This window comes from Teleopsis dalmanni, chromosome 1 (genome assembly GCF_002237135.1).
Source record: "Teleopsis dalmanni isolate 2A chromosome 1, ASM223713v2, whole genome shotgun sequence".
Lineage (NCBI taxonomy): Eukaryota > Metazoa > Arthropoda > Insecta > Diptera > Diopsidae > Teleopsis > Teleopsis dalmanni.
The window spans coordinates 162,219,819-162,235,492 of NC_051846.1; the positions used below are offsets into that span (position 1 = coordinate 162,219,819).

The 15,674-nt window shown below is 22.8% G+C and overlaps 1 protein-coding gene across 1 annotated transcript in view; it reads left to right on the forward strand.

The window, feature by feature from the left end:
• Positions 1-5,784: 5,784 nt before the first annotated feature.
• Positions 5,785-15,674, forward strand: part of LOC119666603 (basement membrane-specific heparan sulfate proteoglycan core protein) — a 244,857-nt gene continuing 234,967 nt past the window's right edge. The window contains exons 1-2 of the mRNA XM_038075883.1: positions 5,785-6,081; positions 9,013-9,312. Coding sequence (XP_037931811.1) covers positions 9,190-9,312 — 123 coding nt within the window. The 5' untranslated portion in view covers positions 5,785-6,081; positions 9,013-9,189. The remainder of the gene's footprint in view (positions 6,082-9,012; positions 9,313-15,674) is intronic.

Sequence of the window (15,674 nt, forward strand, 5' to 3'; positions counted from 1 at the left end):
AAATAAATTTACTTTCTTGCATAACGTTTAGAAAATTAAAATTTAAAATTTACAAAATTAAAATTAAGAATTTACAAAATTTAAATTTACAAACTTAATTTATATTTACAATACAAAAAGGAATTATACAGAATTTAAATTAATTGTATATGCTTTTAAATATTAATTAAAAAGTATTAAATTCATTTATAATTAGTTTTCTGTTTCTCAGAAAGGTATTACTAATCACAGTTTACTTATCAATGTGTGACTGAAAATACTCTAAACTGTTTTTGGTTTTAACGAAAATTTAATATTAATTAATATTATTAATAATTATTATTATAAATAATTAACTTAAAGTTAATATTAATAAAACTATTGTTAAGTCAATAATAACAGCAAGAAGAATATATAATTTATTAATATTTATTATTTGTTACTTACATCATATTATATTTGTTGCTCTTTCATTATTTAATTTAATTAGTTTTTGATTCAAGTACTTCTGAAGGCCACTGATAGTGGTATCCAAAATTTAGGATCAAGTCAAAAACTTCACTTAATTAAAAGTCAAGTTTATGAGGTTGAAATGTTTTCATTATTACCCTTCGAATTATATTTTTTTTATTAATTTTTAATTATTAATTTGTATTTTTATTAGATCAATTAAAATTTTTAGGAAAACAAGCAGAATAAATTCAATTCAATTTTGAATACAAGAAAAATAAAAATAAAAATTAATGTGAGGAAAGAAAATAAAAGATCCTCAGTGCATAATCTTCAGCTCACTGTAACAGTACAATCCTTTTTAGCAGCACTGTTTACACTATTAGGACGAAATAACACTTTTCATGACTGACTTAATTACTTCAATAAATTATTTTGAATGAAAGGCCAACGTTTACACTAAAGAGTAGTTTAAATAAGAAGAAGAGACAACAAATTTCAAAATATGGGGTTACTATTTATTAAAATGTATGTAATAGTACAATATATTAAATATATTTACTTAATATATAGTATTTATTTTATTGCAATATTACATTTTGTATTATATTGTATTATAATATATTATAATGACTTATATGTATTTATACTTATTGTAAAAATATAATAGAATTTTTATAATTCTATTACATTAAAATGAAAACACTGCTTCGCAAACTAAGTCTCAGCTTTAGTACTGCCTTTAGTATTCTGTACTAAAAGGGCATTGGAAAACTATTTAGCGATTTCAATTAACATGGCAACTCAATAATAATTTGTTTTTAATACACATTTACTATAATACAATATGACTTCATTGTACGTGTGTTTACACTGCCACTGAGCATTGATTTATTTTTAGTTATTTTTCTTTAAAGAATATTTACACATACCGTAGTTGATATGATTAGTTTAAATAATTACCTTTTTGTTTCTATATTTATTTTTTGTTTGTGTTGATGTTTGTGTTATTGGCACTTCACACTTGCCTCTGTTGCCCTAATAACATAAACAAAAACAACAACAACAACAACAAACGATTGTACATTTGCTCATTTTCAATGATGACTCCAAAAGCTTGCCACACACGGTATTGTATATTAAAAGAGTGACATAAAATTTGTTTTTGGTTTGCTTTTTCTTTTTCTTTCTTTTTGTTTTCTTCTTTTTTCTTTTTTAAGGTGCAAATGATTTTCAGTTACCGGTTCACGTTCGTATGCGTGAATTTGACTGTTTGTTTACTTTTTGTGTTTGTTTTCATTTGTACTTCAAGCTTTTTTTTCGTTGGTTTTTTTATTGTTGTTGCTGTGCATGTGCTGTGCTTTGCTTTATTGACTTGGTAATAAAGTGGCCCTACAACTTTTTGCGCCATAAAGCGTAGGAAGAAATTTTTCTTTTTGTTTTTAGTTTTATTTGAAAAGAAAACGAAAATCAAAACAAAATAAAAATATAACACAAAAAACACGTTTTGTTTTTGTTTTGCCGGCAAATCAACCTGAAATATAATTTTTGCTTGGTAACGTATAAAGCCGCTATTGACTTTATTTGTGGTGTATTGGTGGTGCCCAAATATGAGTACGTTTTCTTGCAACTAAAATTCATTTCTGCAGTTTACGCATTTTTTGAGCAATTTTGGTTGGAGAGATTATGTCGAGTCGCAGTTTTTGAGTGGGTTTAGATGTGAATTTTAAAATATGTTATTTTTTTTTAATAAATTTTAATTTTTTATCAAATACATGTTGTGTGTGAACAATTTTTCTTTTTTTAATTTTTTAATTATTACTTAATATTGAGAATTTTTATGACGAGATCCTCAATTTATTAAGACTCATTTTTCATCAATATGGGTTATCCGATTATTTGAATAAATGCTGTCATCAATGGTGAGTTAAAATTTTTTTCTTATCATTTAATTAAGATGCTGATACTAATTATCCTCCTCTTGCAATCAAAATTATAAATAATAGCTTTGGATACTAAAATTAATTATATATTTTATTAATATAAGTTATATAAATATATTATTTATATAATTTCATTGATAAGTGATTAATTTTATATATTAAAATAATTATTTTATATTTATATTATTTATAAATAATTTTTTTTTATGTATTTCACAGCTAGTGTTAAAAATTTAGCTGCAAATACAAATTTTTGCTTTCTAATACAATCAACATATATAAGACTTTTCTTCTATATTTTTCTTCTATATTTCTTCTTACAGAAACAATTATAAAAATTTTTTTTTTTTTCAAAATAACATATAAAATTATGTTCAAAACAGCTTTTACAGAAATTGCAATAAAATAGTTTTATCAAATTTTTTTATTTTATTTTAAAAAATGTCTTAAAAAAACACAAAAAAAAATATAAATAAATTAATATTACACTTGACACCTTATTTGACATCCTTTCCTATTCGTCTTCTTGGTATCATAAAACCGGACAAGCAGAATCAAGGCGACATCAGCTTAAACTTTTTTTTATAGTTTAATAGGTTTAATCAATTTAGCAATATACTTTCTTTTTTTTTTATTTTATTTTTTTTTTATTAATATTATTTACTGATAAACTTAGCAAATATGTAACATAAATTTAATGACCCATCCTGCACCTATGGCGCCTATTGCACGATCAAATCGCTTACGCATACACGCACCTTGCGAGCACGTATACACACGTATTTGTGACCATTATAATACTAACTCCATTAATGAACGAACGCACTTTCTTGCGGACAGCGGGAAAAAAAACAAATATCAGAGTATCACTCATGAGAAGAGTAGTTAATGGGAACAGTGAGAGCAAGATACTAGACATATGTGAGAAGAGTTTGTTGCTATGTTTGTGCGGTACTTTTGGACTTTTTTACTTTTGTTTTCATGAACTACAATGCGATTGTCAGTCTTATCGGAATCAGTCGAATTGTGTATTTACTAATTAAAAGCTATACGGTTTTGTTTTATTAAGTAATTATGATGATTATAATAAAATCAATAAAATCAATTTTAAATAAATTGTTTAGAGGTAATGTTTATTATTATTGATGTAATAAGTGTATATAAGTATATGTATTAAAAAAATTATTTATTTTAGCACATACTGTATGAAATGATATATATTCGAATATAAAGTGTTTTCTTAAGAAATGTGATATTTCAAATTGAGAAAAACAAATATTAAATAAATATTTTTATTTATTTATATATATATAGCTTTTTGACAAAATATGATTTTGATGTAATTTCATTATGGAAACAATTTAAATTATATTCTGAGCTACAACCTTTCCATCAACTTTTCAAATGTGAAGAATTGTCCACTCAATCTTGTTTCTAACGCAGGACTCACTTCTGATATTGTTTGTATAGACCAATGACTTGAAGTGCTTCCATAAAAAAACTCCAGCATCTATCAATCACAAAATATATATCATATGTATACAATGACACGCATTACTATGTACTTGTCGAACATTTGTCTTACAAATTCATTAATTTTTGTGATAGTACAGAATATAGGACAGTGTAATTAATTTTAATTATTATAAGCTTTTCCCCATGTCTCATAATTTATTGTTAAATATTTGTTCCGGTAACTACAATTTCATTATTCCCATGAGATTATTTAAAAACGATTTTCTGGTACTCGCGAGAATACAAATTATATGACGAATTTTATATTTTAAACTAACTATTACTTATAATCATGCGATATGTTTCACATTTCTAGTAACTTGACTTCTGATGGTGAATTGCTACAATAACGAAAATAAATCGTTGACAGTAGCACTTGTTTTTTTTTTCAAAATTACCTAAGGCAGACGCAATGAAACAAATATTTGAGCGAAAGAATAGCATTATTATTTTTTTTTTATTATTAAAGTATATTTTTATAATTTTACTTATGATTAATTATATATAGTAAATAATGTATTCATAATATATTGATATATGTTGATGTTCACACACATTGCATGTTTGGTTTTTTATATTACATTTTAATAAAATAAAAAAAATATATTAAATACAACACGCTACGTCTTGATATGTCTTGATAATGTTCTCCGATTTTATTGTATGTCAATACAAATTTCATTATTTTCAGCTAAGTTGAAAAGCAAAGATCTATTCTTTTGCGATCATTCAAAGACATAGTCATCGTCTTGTATAGTGAAAGCTTTTGTTTGTTTACACGAAATTCATTGCATATAGTGGATCGTACGAAATCTCTAGTGGTTTTTGATCAAACGTCATTTAGAATTTGGCAAACTTTTACTTAATACTGACAGTGATCACTTGCGAAAGCCGTTGTAATATATATACTCCTGAAATAGATATTGAAAACTTCTTTTCAATATTGACTATGATCTCTTGAAGATTCTGCAGAAATATATGCACTATTTAAATAGTTATAAATAGTTACAATAGTCAATATTAAGTCATTTTTGAAATACTAACAGTTATCTCTTGGGTAATCCGTTATAATACACATATGTACTGGTGGCTAAGATTATTAGATCAGTTGTGTGATTTATGTTTATGATTTTCTATGGATTGCATTTTTCTCAAAAGTGTGTTCTGTGGTATAAGCATAGTATCTGCAGAATCTAATATTTTAAGAGAACTGTCTTTGATTTATTTTTTATCGTAAGTTAATAGTGCAAAGTCAAAATTTTAAAAGCAATCAATAATCATTATAACAATTTTTGTAAATAACTTATTAACAAGAAAGTAAGTCAATTTAGTAATAAAACTATTTTCAATAGCTGATTAAATAAATATAGTTGAGCATATTTTATTTTACAAAATATTTCATCACCAGATTTATTTTTTATTCCATTAGTTAAAAATAAATTCATATATAATAACATTATTTTTTGTAAAAGTTGTTTTTTTAAATTCATTAATAATATGCAAAAAACATTTGTTATATAAAAATATGTATCATAACTCTGAAAAGATAAATTGAATATTAAAGTAATTTAAATTACTTTATTACTAACTTCATAAATAAATTGATTTATCTATTTTAAATTTTAATTATTTGTAGTCATGAATCACTCTTACGAAAAGTCAATAATGTACCTTTTACACTTGACTCATCAGATTTGCCGCAAATGCCGCCTATCAAATTACGAGAATAGTTCATTTGCACAGTCGTTATGATTGGTTAAAATTCTTTTGTGTTTTTTCTTTTATTTGTGCTGCGTTTAATGCTGCTTAACTTAACATATTCGCTTGCTTGTTGCTTGGGTTCAGTCTTTAGACGGTCGTCGTCTGGCACTTTTGGGTTGGTGTTTCTAACTTGTTAAATAAAAAAAAAGCACTGAAAAAAAGTACAGTGTGGAAAAGCTCAGAAGACTAGTTTCAGCAAAACACACAACATAAAATATTCCTGCGGTCGAAAGAGCACACATAGAAAAAAATTTATCTCTGATTTGCACATCGCAAGACAAAAAGGAATTCATCATTCAGTTGCGCGCCGTCGTACGGTACGGACGCAAATTTCGGTTGCGTGGCTCAAATAATCGTACAGAATTGACATTCTTTCCATATTTCAAGGATATTTCAATTGTGTTTGAGAATCTCTATAAGCGTTTAGCAAAAGGTTTGATCATTGGATTCATGTCTATTATTATCGGGAATTAAAGGATTAATTTTGCGCGTGTGTCTGATAACAAAACGTGACGTGGTTGACAATCAACTTTTGAAAAGTCATAAAAATCATAAAATAGTTTCAAGTTGTAAAGCGGAATGTGCAAAATTAGAGATAAAAATATAACAATTTTGATTTGAAAATGATTTTAGTAGATACTGAAGTGGAGACTGACTAAATATTTAAAACAAAAAAAAAATTTTATTAAAAAAGATACAAGAATTAAAAAAATAAAAATATTTATAAAATAAATAAGACATTTAAAATAAATCTTCAAAAAATAAAAAAAAATTTTAGTTAAATACATAACAAAAATTTAGAGCTTAAATAAAACAATAACTGTGTAAATTTAAAGAAATAAATATTTAATATATATATATATTATAAATATATACATATGAAACAGAAAAAAATAAAAATTAAAAATAAATGGTTATAATAAACTTAAAGACAACATATTTGGTAAAGTAAAAGTAAAAAAAAAACTAAAAAATATGTATTACTTAAAAAAATATTAAGTTATTTCACTTATTTGAAAAAAAAAACATATAAATTAAAAGAAAATGATTTCATATAAATTGATATAATTTTATTTTAATATTTAAAAACACTAAACATAAAAACCTAAATACAATATTTATATAAAACTTGAAAAATAGATTTATTTTAAATTATAAAAAACAACATAATGACCTGAAATAATTTTACTAAATTTAAAAAAATTTTTTTGTTAATATGTAAAAAAAAATCAATATTTATATTTAAATTGAAAAACGTATGTTGTTTCACATATAAAATAGTAAAATATGAGTTATAATGACATATTAATACTAAAATTAAAGAAATTATTATTATTATTAAAAAAAAAAATTTGAATACAATATATTAAGTCTGAAATCAATATATTGTGTACAAGATATTAATTTCAAAATATAAAAAAAAGTAAGGTGTGTTAAAGATAAAAAAGAATTAATTGTAATATTAAATTTTAAATAAATTTCATATTACATAATAATTATGTCAAACTTGAAAAATAAATTTTTTTAATATCATTCAATACATAAAAAAGAAAAATATGAGTTAAAAAAAAATATTTATACTCATATGATGTAAAAAATATCTGTTATTTTATCAAAAAACTAAAACTTTAAAAAAATAAAACTTACATTTATTTTAAAAGAGAAACAATATTGATTTTAAATTTAAAAAATAAATAAATCTTTACTTTCAATTGAAAAACAAATAAACATTTGAAATTTAAGAAAAAAACAAAACATTTATTTTAAATTAAAAAAAAAAATAAATGAAAATTTATTTTAAATTTGAGAAAAGCCAATTAATTTTTATTTTAAACCTAAAAATAGCATGTTCATTTAAAAAAAAAAACGAAAAAAAAATTAATTGTTGTATAATAAGTTATTACAAAATGACAACAAAAACATTTGATATAATAAATGATATAATAAAAATGTTTAAAAAATAACTCCTTGTTTTTGAACTTGAAAATAATACTTACTTTAAAATAAAAAAGAAAATAAACATTAAAAATAAATATTTACTTAAATTAAAAAATACATTTTCAACATTAGAATAAATTTAAATATTACATCACCCATTATAAAAAATAACGAAAAAAACAATAAAATACCTACCTTAAACTTAAAAAATATTTTTCACAAAATTAAAAAAAGAACTAAGAATTTCGAAAATACTTTAATAAAACTTACAAAAATATTATTTTTATGATAAAAAAAAAACCAGTAAAATAAAGATTTATTTTAAGCATAAAAAAATGTTTATTTCAATTCTAAAATTTATTTATTTTATTGTTAACGAAAAGGCTAAGCAAAATACTTATATTAAACTTAAAAAATATTTATTTAAAAATTAAAATATAGTAATTTCAAAAATATTTATGTTAAATTTATAGTGAAAAAATATTTGATTCATAATAAAAAATTAAACGCTTAAAATAAATATTTATATTATACTGAAAACATTTATTTTGTTATTTGTAAACTAATGAATAAAAATAATGAATTAAAAAAAATAATTTAATAAGCTAAAAAAACATCTATACAAAATAAGAAATAGAAACTAAGAATTTCAAAAATGCTTATTTTAAACTTAAAAAAATAAAACTTAAAAATAAAACTTGAAAATAAACTTAAAAAATAAAACAAAAAATAAACATTAAAAATAATTAATTTAAAATTCATGAATTATAAATAAATAATAAATGTGAAAAAATAAAAATAAGTAATTAAATAAAATATAATGGAAATAAATAAATATAAATTAAATTAAGTAATGAGTAACAAATAATGAAATTAATAATATTCATATTTATATAAATTAATGATTGTTATAAATTAAAATATAATTATAACTTACAATACTTTTTATTAAATATTTTTAATAAAATTTTCAATATAAATATGAATACATATATTTTTATAAAATGTTTTAAATTAATTTTGTAATAAAAATAGAATTTTTTTTGTACATCTAAAAACATATGACTTCTTGTTACAAAAAAGTATTGAAAAACTCATAATTAAATTTCAATTTTGTTGTTGTAATTTTGTACTTTTGGTAATATCTTGTATCTGCTCCACTTCAGTTATTTTACTATCAAAAAGTTCATATAAAATCATCACGTGTTCCCAACTGCGAACGCTACGTTTCGTTTCGTCGACAATTTTATTAAAATTTTCGGTATCGGATTTATGCTGAAGTCGTACAAAAATGAACTCCAAAAGTTGAGATTTTAAAAAATTTACCGAAAGTGTTACTTTTCATCTCTGGCAAATTACCTCTCTTGATTAAATTACCTAATATTCTCGCATTCATTTTTTTTAATGCATTTTTTTTTTTGTATAGTTTTTGTGCCATAGCTTCAATTAGTGTTAAAACATTTGCTTTGAATATTAAATAAATAAATTACATTAAATTCAAAAACTGTAAAAACTGAAGGCAATCTATTAAAACCCTTAGTGGTTTTATTTTTTGTTATTTTTCTTCATTTAATCAGTTTTGGCGGTTTTTCGTGCCGACAAAATGGGGTCTAGAGCACCCCTTGGAAAACCTACCAATTCCATAAGGAATATAACACTTTTATGGAAGATACTCACCGTTATTGTAATTATACAAGCGTGTGGAGTTTATAACAGTTATGCTAAGGTATGTACACAATCCTTCCTCTCCACTAAATAATTATATTACTTTTATTTTATTATTATTTATATAATTTATAAATAAAATATTAACTATTTTAATATTATATTTAAATAAAATTTTTGAATAATATATTTAACAAAATTTATAAGCTATAAATTATGCACTAATTGTGTGCATAATTAAGAGAATATATATATAGAAATAATTTTATGCATTTTATCATTTTAATAAGATTTTTTATTTGCATTTTATTTCATTATTTTATTTAAAAAGTCAAAAAAAAAACTTGTGGTTTATTGGCTCTTGCCAATTATTGTATAATATAGAAACATTAGAATATATTTATAAATATTCAAAATAAACAAAAAAAAATTATTATCCTATGTCACTGTTAAATTTTTTTTAAAATGTAAAGAATTGCATGTTATTTAAATTATGCTTTTTTAAATATATTACATATAATATAACAATAAAAACTGTTATACTTGAAAAAAAGAAAAGAATATAAATTATATTAAAAATTTGTAGGAAAATAATTTATGAGACCTAAAATTACTTTTATGAAAAATGTCAAAGTTTATACTTAAATATAAGATTTACTCTCAGAAAGAAAGTAGGTATATAAAGATATATATTGTTCTATACCCATTCCTACTATCATAAATGAAAATTATATTTCTAGATACCAAATAAAATATTGCTAAATAATTACATTTTATTAAAAAAAATTTTTAAATAATTATCTCTTAGAAAATAATTACCTTTAAGATAATTGTTACCTTTTAATTAATTATCACTTTTTAGGTAATTATCATCTTTTAAGTAATTATCACCTTTTAGCTAATTATTATATCAGAAAAATGCAACACACTCTGACATACATATATATACCTAGGATCCACTCTAATAATTCTTTGTTTATAGAACAGTTTATTATAGTAGTGATTGAACTTTATATATCGTAAATAAAATTTACAAACGAAAAACAGTTGACCAAATTTTCATTTGTGAAAAAATATTTTTAGGAATTGATTCATTTTTCGGAACAAAAGTGAACGCATGTGGCAAATATTTCTTCTTCAGGGGTAATTAAGTTTTTAATCAGTGTATTCTAATCAGTGTTTCTTATAACTTTTGGTATTACATCCAGCGAAGGATTTTCCGAAAATATCAAATTTATGATGCTCTAGATATTTTGACAAAGTTGTAAAATCATTCTGAAATTTATAACACTTTTATACAACTTGAAATATGAAAATATGAATGCTCACTACCAGAACTACGTCTGTAATGCCCAACTAAGTAAGTAAGTGACACAGCTATTAAAATATTAGATTACTCTAGAAACGTTCGATTGGACAATAAAATTTGATAATCTAGAATCCTATACTTCTGTTTTGATTTCTTTAGACAATTTAGGGCACCTTAGAATCATTCTCACATTGTTTGTCTAACTCGAAGAGTTCTTTTGACTTTAGTCTTAGAAGTATCTATCTATTAGAAGTATCTATTAGATTACTCTATAAACGTTCGATTGGGCAATAAAATTTGATAATCTAGAATCCTATACTTCTGTTTTGATTTCTTTAGACAATATAGGGCACCTTAGAATCATTCTCACATTGTTTGTCTAACTCGAAGAGTTCTTTTGACTTTAGTCTTAGAAGTATCTCTCAATTTATTTTTTGATAGATCACTTTTCTAGGTTTTAATTAGTTCCTTGTCTAATTTTTGCACATAATTTTCCTTAAAAATATTTGATAATTACAAGAAAGATATACGATCTGTAAAATGATATTGCTTTAAAATGAAATAGGCCTCAGACTCTACAAACACTTCAAGCTATATTTCTATTCCAGAAGTGTCATTTTGGTTTCTGAAATTAACTTATTATAACTGGAGGCCAGACCTATAGATTATTATGGCTGGAAAAACAATTCAATGTATTTTTATTTTAGAACCGGTATGAACCAGGCCGACACCAAATTTGAAACAATTCTAAAACTATTCCTTATTATTTATAACCTTTAAATATTATAACAATTAAAACACCATATTCAGTTTAAGATAATAAACAAAAAACGATTTATTTAGATACTTATAAGTACAAATTTGATATTCCTTAGCCTTTATTAGAACATATTTAAAAACAAAATAATTTTATTCAACTTTTAATATAAATTAAATAATTTTACTATTTACCAATTTATTCACTATCAGAAGTATCAGTAAATAAATTATAACAACCCCGTCTTCTCAATAACGGTTGTTCACTTTCATCACTTGTATAGCCATAAGTTTCATCCTCACTCACATTGCTATCCTCATGCAAAAACAATTCCTTCTCCAGTTTCGTTTTAACTTGAAGATATGAGAATAGGCAATCAGTTAAATTTTTTTTAAATTCCGTGTAACGCTTTTTTGATGGATCTATTCTTTTGAAATATGTTTTTAGTGCTCTTGCTATTTCTAATCCTTTATTTATATCTTCCAAATTTGGATTTTTTTCGGATGCGTTTAAAATATTTAATATTTTTTCCTCATCAACAGTAGAATTAGTGCAGTTTATAAATTCTATTAACTCTGTGTCATCAATGTCTATATTATAATTAATTAAATCGGTGTTAGCTGTACCATTGACATCGTCAACCTTCTCTTCAGTATCTTCATTGTTATTTTCCTTAGCCACTTTTACGCCATTGAGTTGTGTAGTTAATGATTTTGATGAATTTTCTGTTATAATGATATTAGGCCATCTCTTCTTAAACTTGTCTAACCATCCCGTACTGGCTTTAAATCTAGTTTGATGTAATTTATTAGAAGTAATGCTTTCCAAATCTCTCAGGTATTCGTAAATCTTTAGGGCCTTTTCTTTTACGGCAACACTACTTAGTGGCATATTCTTGGAATAACAGTCTTTCATCCATATTATTAAATATTTTTCCATTTTGGGTAGTAATAAATTTTTTATACGTACAACTCTCTTCAGATTGAATGCAGGTTTAGCATTGGTTATAATAGAACGTATTTTGGTCTCATCCTTTCTTATAGTTCGAATTGTTGATTCTCGTAAGTTAAACTCTTTAGCAATGGTTGTTACTTTTGCACCAGAACTTAGTTTATTTAGGATTTTAATTTTGTGATGTAATGATATACGTGTCCTTTTCAACTTTTTAGCAGTTTTAGTACTCATAATTAAATGATAATCCTTTTTCTCTAATAGACGATCAAATTACTTTTTCTTCTAATTTTGTTTCTAAAGTCAATTATGATAAAGAAGCTCGCAATAGTTTGATGGTAAGCCAAAAATTTAATTAATTATATATAAAAAAATTTTGTTGTTGTAATTTCTTACTGTTTGAACTGTTTTTTTAAAATATTTTTATAAATTTGTTTCAAAACATATAGTAAGTAATCAAAACTTGGGCTCAATGTAGTTGAACTGTTCTGCTTATAAGCTTCTTTCAAAATCTTCTCTTATTGTTTATAAAATAAAATATATAAACAATATAATAAACCAAATGTTTTATTGAAAGAAACTTTATTTTTAATATTCTGTTTAACACTAAAAGTCTGCTCGGTTTGAATTAATATTTGACACTGAACAAAATCTCACTTACAATAAACGATGGCCAATAAAATTTAAAGATTATTCCAAATGACATAAATTTGTCAGATAAGGTTGTTCTCATATATAGGATGGTCTGAAGAAATTCGACGTACGTAAGCAATTGACGATGGTGTGTTTCAATAAAAAAAAAACTCTTTTAATTTAAAAGTTTTTAATTTAATTATTTTATAGCTGTTGTGACTTAATAAAGTTTTTTAAATATATAAAAATAAATTTAATTGAAAAGTTCCACTTTACTATTGGCAGTTGCGATTGGCAAATCTGGAGTAAATTTTCAATCATGGTGCTTTTGTAATGCACTTTTAGTGCAATTTTATTTTTCATTAGTAAATCTGGGGCAAAAGGTATAACACTCGAGATTAATTTATAACACTATAGATATTTGGCCGCAGTAGTAAGATTACCCTAAAATTAACAACTATTTTATATGACTTGACATATATAGGATGGTTTGATTCGATATAGGTATGTATTCATGAAAAATATGAATTCCCACTTAAACAAATACAAATATGTTAAATTACTCCATAAATATAAATTGGCCAATAATATTTGACAGATTGAGAAATTGAATCTAGATTCACCAATCGAAAACGCCATTAGTGTAGTGTCTATTTTGTTGTAAGAATAGAATGGCTCGGCCTGTATAACCTATTTTCTTAAAAGTCAGAATTTATGACCGCATTAAACGAGTATTCACTGTATCTTCTTTGAAGTTTAATACATTAAAACCATTCAAATTATGCTATTAAACTATTAATTTGTTTAATTATGTGTTAAAATTTTTTTCGTTGTGAAATTTTTTTTAAATTCTTTTTTGTTTTATTTTTATTTTTAAATATTTCATAAAAACATGAAAGGAAATTTGAAAATACTTATCAAGTATTGAAATTCTTTTCGTAACACAAATAAAATTTTGAAAAACTTTATTAAAAAAAATACTCTAATCAATAAAATTGCAATAACTAATTCATTTAAAAAAAAAACATTTAAATAATTATTAACAAATTTTAAATAAAAACCAAAATATATTTAGTTCACAATAAAATTGTAATAAATAAATAGTTTCATTAAATGAATTAACACAATATGTCATTAAAAAAACTAAACTCTAACATATATATATAATATCTAATAATAATAATGTTATTACCACCAATATTCAATTAGTTTTTACATTTGTTACTGGGCTTAGGTCTTTTATTTAACATACATAGATTTATAAAAATGTTTTTTTAAATAAAGTAAAAAATTACATTTTTTAAATTGTAGTAAATATTTAGTTATATTTTAATTTTTATACAAAATTATTTATATTACAAATATATCGGTCTACTTTATAAACTATCTTTAGTGTATAATGATAATAAGTAATGTGTTAAATAAACGACCCAAGCCCAGTAACAGATGTAAAAACTATATATAATATCTTAATTGTGATTTTCTAATTATTTTTTTTTTTTTGGATATCTTTTGTGTCTGCAATATATAATTTCTTGGTCCAAATTCGTAATCCGAAATTTTTATTTTTAATTTAATTTTTTTATTTTTTTTGTTTTACAATTTTTTTTGCTTTCTTATTTAATAATTTGTAAATTGTTATTTATTGTATATATAATACTTTTCTCTTCTTTTTGTTAGTTTTTAAGTTAATTCTAAAATAATGCAACAAAAGGGTTTTTTCCCTCAACACATTTTTAAAATAAATAAATATTTAAAGCCTTATTTACCCTATCCTACAACATGTTCTTAACATTATGTTAACAGCGCTGTTAAATATTTGTATCTGCTATGCAATTTAAATCCTTAGCGTCGATAAATAAATTTAGTGCTTTAAGGCTTTCCGGGCAAATATGTACAACATAGCGTATGTGTATTTTTATATTTAATTTAATTTTTTGTATAATTATATATGTTATATGTATAATTATATATATTGTATGTATATGTATTATATGTATATTTTTATATATTATTTGTATAATTATATTAAAAACAATTGTGTACTACATTTAAACACCGGATCTTTATAATCATTTAATATATGTATTATTTCAAAATTTTATTTGTTTGTGTATTTTAATGAAAATAAAAATAAATCAAAATAAAAGAACAGCATATAAAGAATTAGTTTAATAATATAAAGTTCAAAACATAGCAATGACTTCTTTCTCAAATTGAGGTTATCGCTGCGAAATTGAAATTGAATTCCTATGAAAACACACACATTATATTTCTTTTTTCACATTTTTTCCTCTAAAGTAATTTTAAAATTTCTTTTTTTTTTTTTTTGAAAAAAATATTTTTGAAATAATATTAATCGAAACTGTGAGGAAAAAATTTTTAAATTTGAATTAACCAAAAATAGCAAATTATGTTCTTCAAGTGCTGATGAGCCTCAATACATGCATGTGCGCCACTTTGCTGTGGCGATAATGTTATCAGCATTTAGTGGCAAAAATTCATTTTCTAGAAACATTGTATTGTACAGTTTTTTCTACTTCGGAGTTCTTCACTTTTTTCATACTTTAATTTAGCCGATGATGTATACAGCAGTGTCTATTAATTTTGTATAATATTTGAATAAATAATTAGGAATACAACTGCTTCTTCCAACTACTTACTGACACATATATATTAAACTTATATATGTATATTCAATATATATATATATTCAATATATATATGTATTCAATATATATATATATATATTCAACAGATTCTCGTGACAACA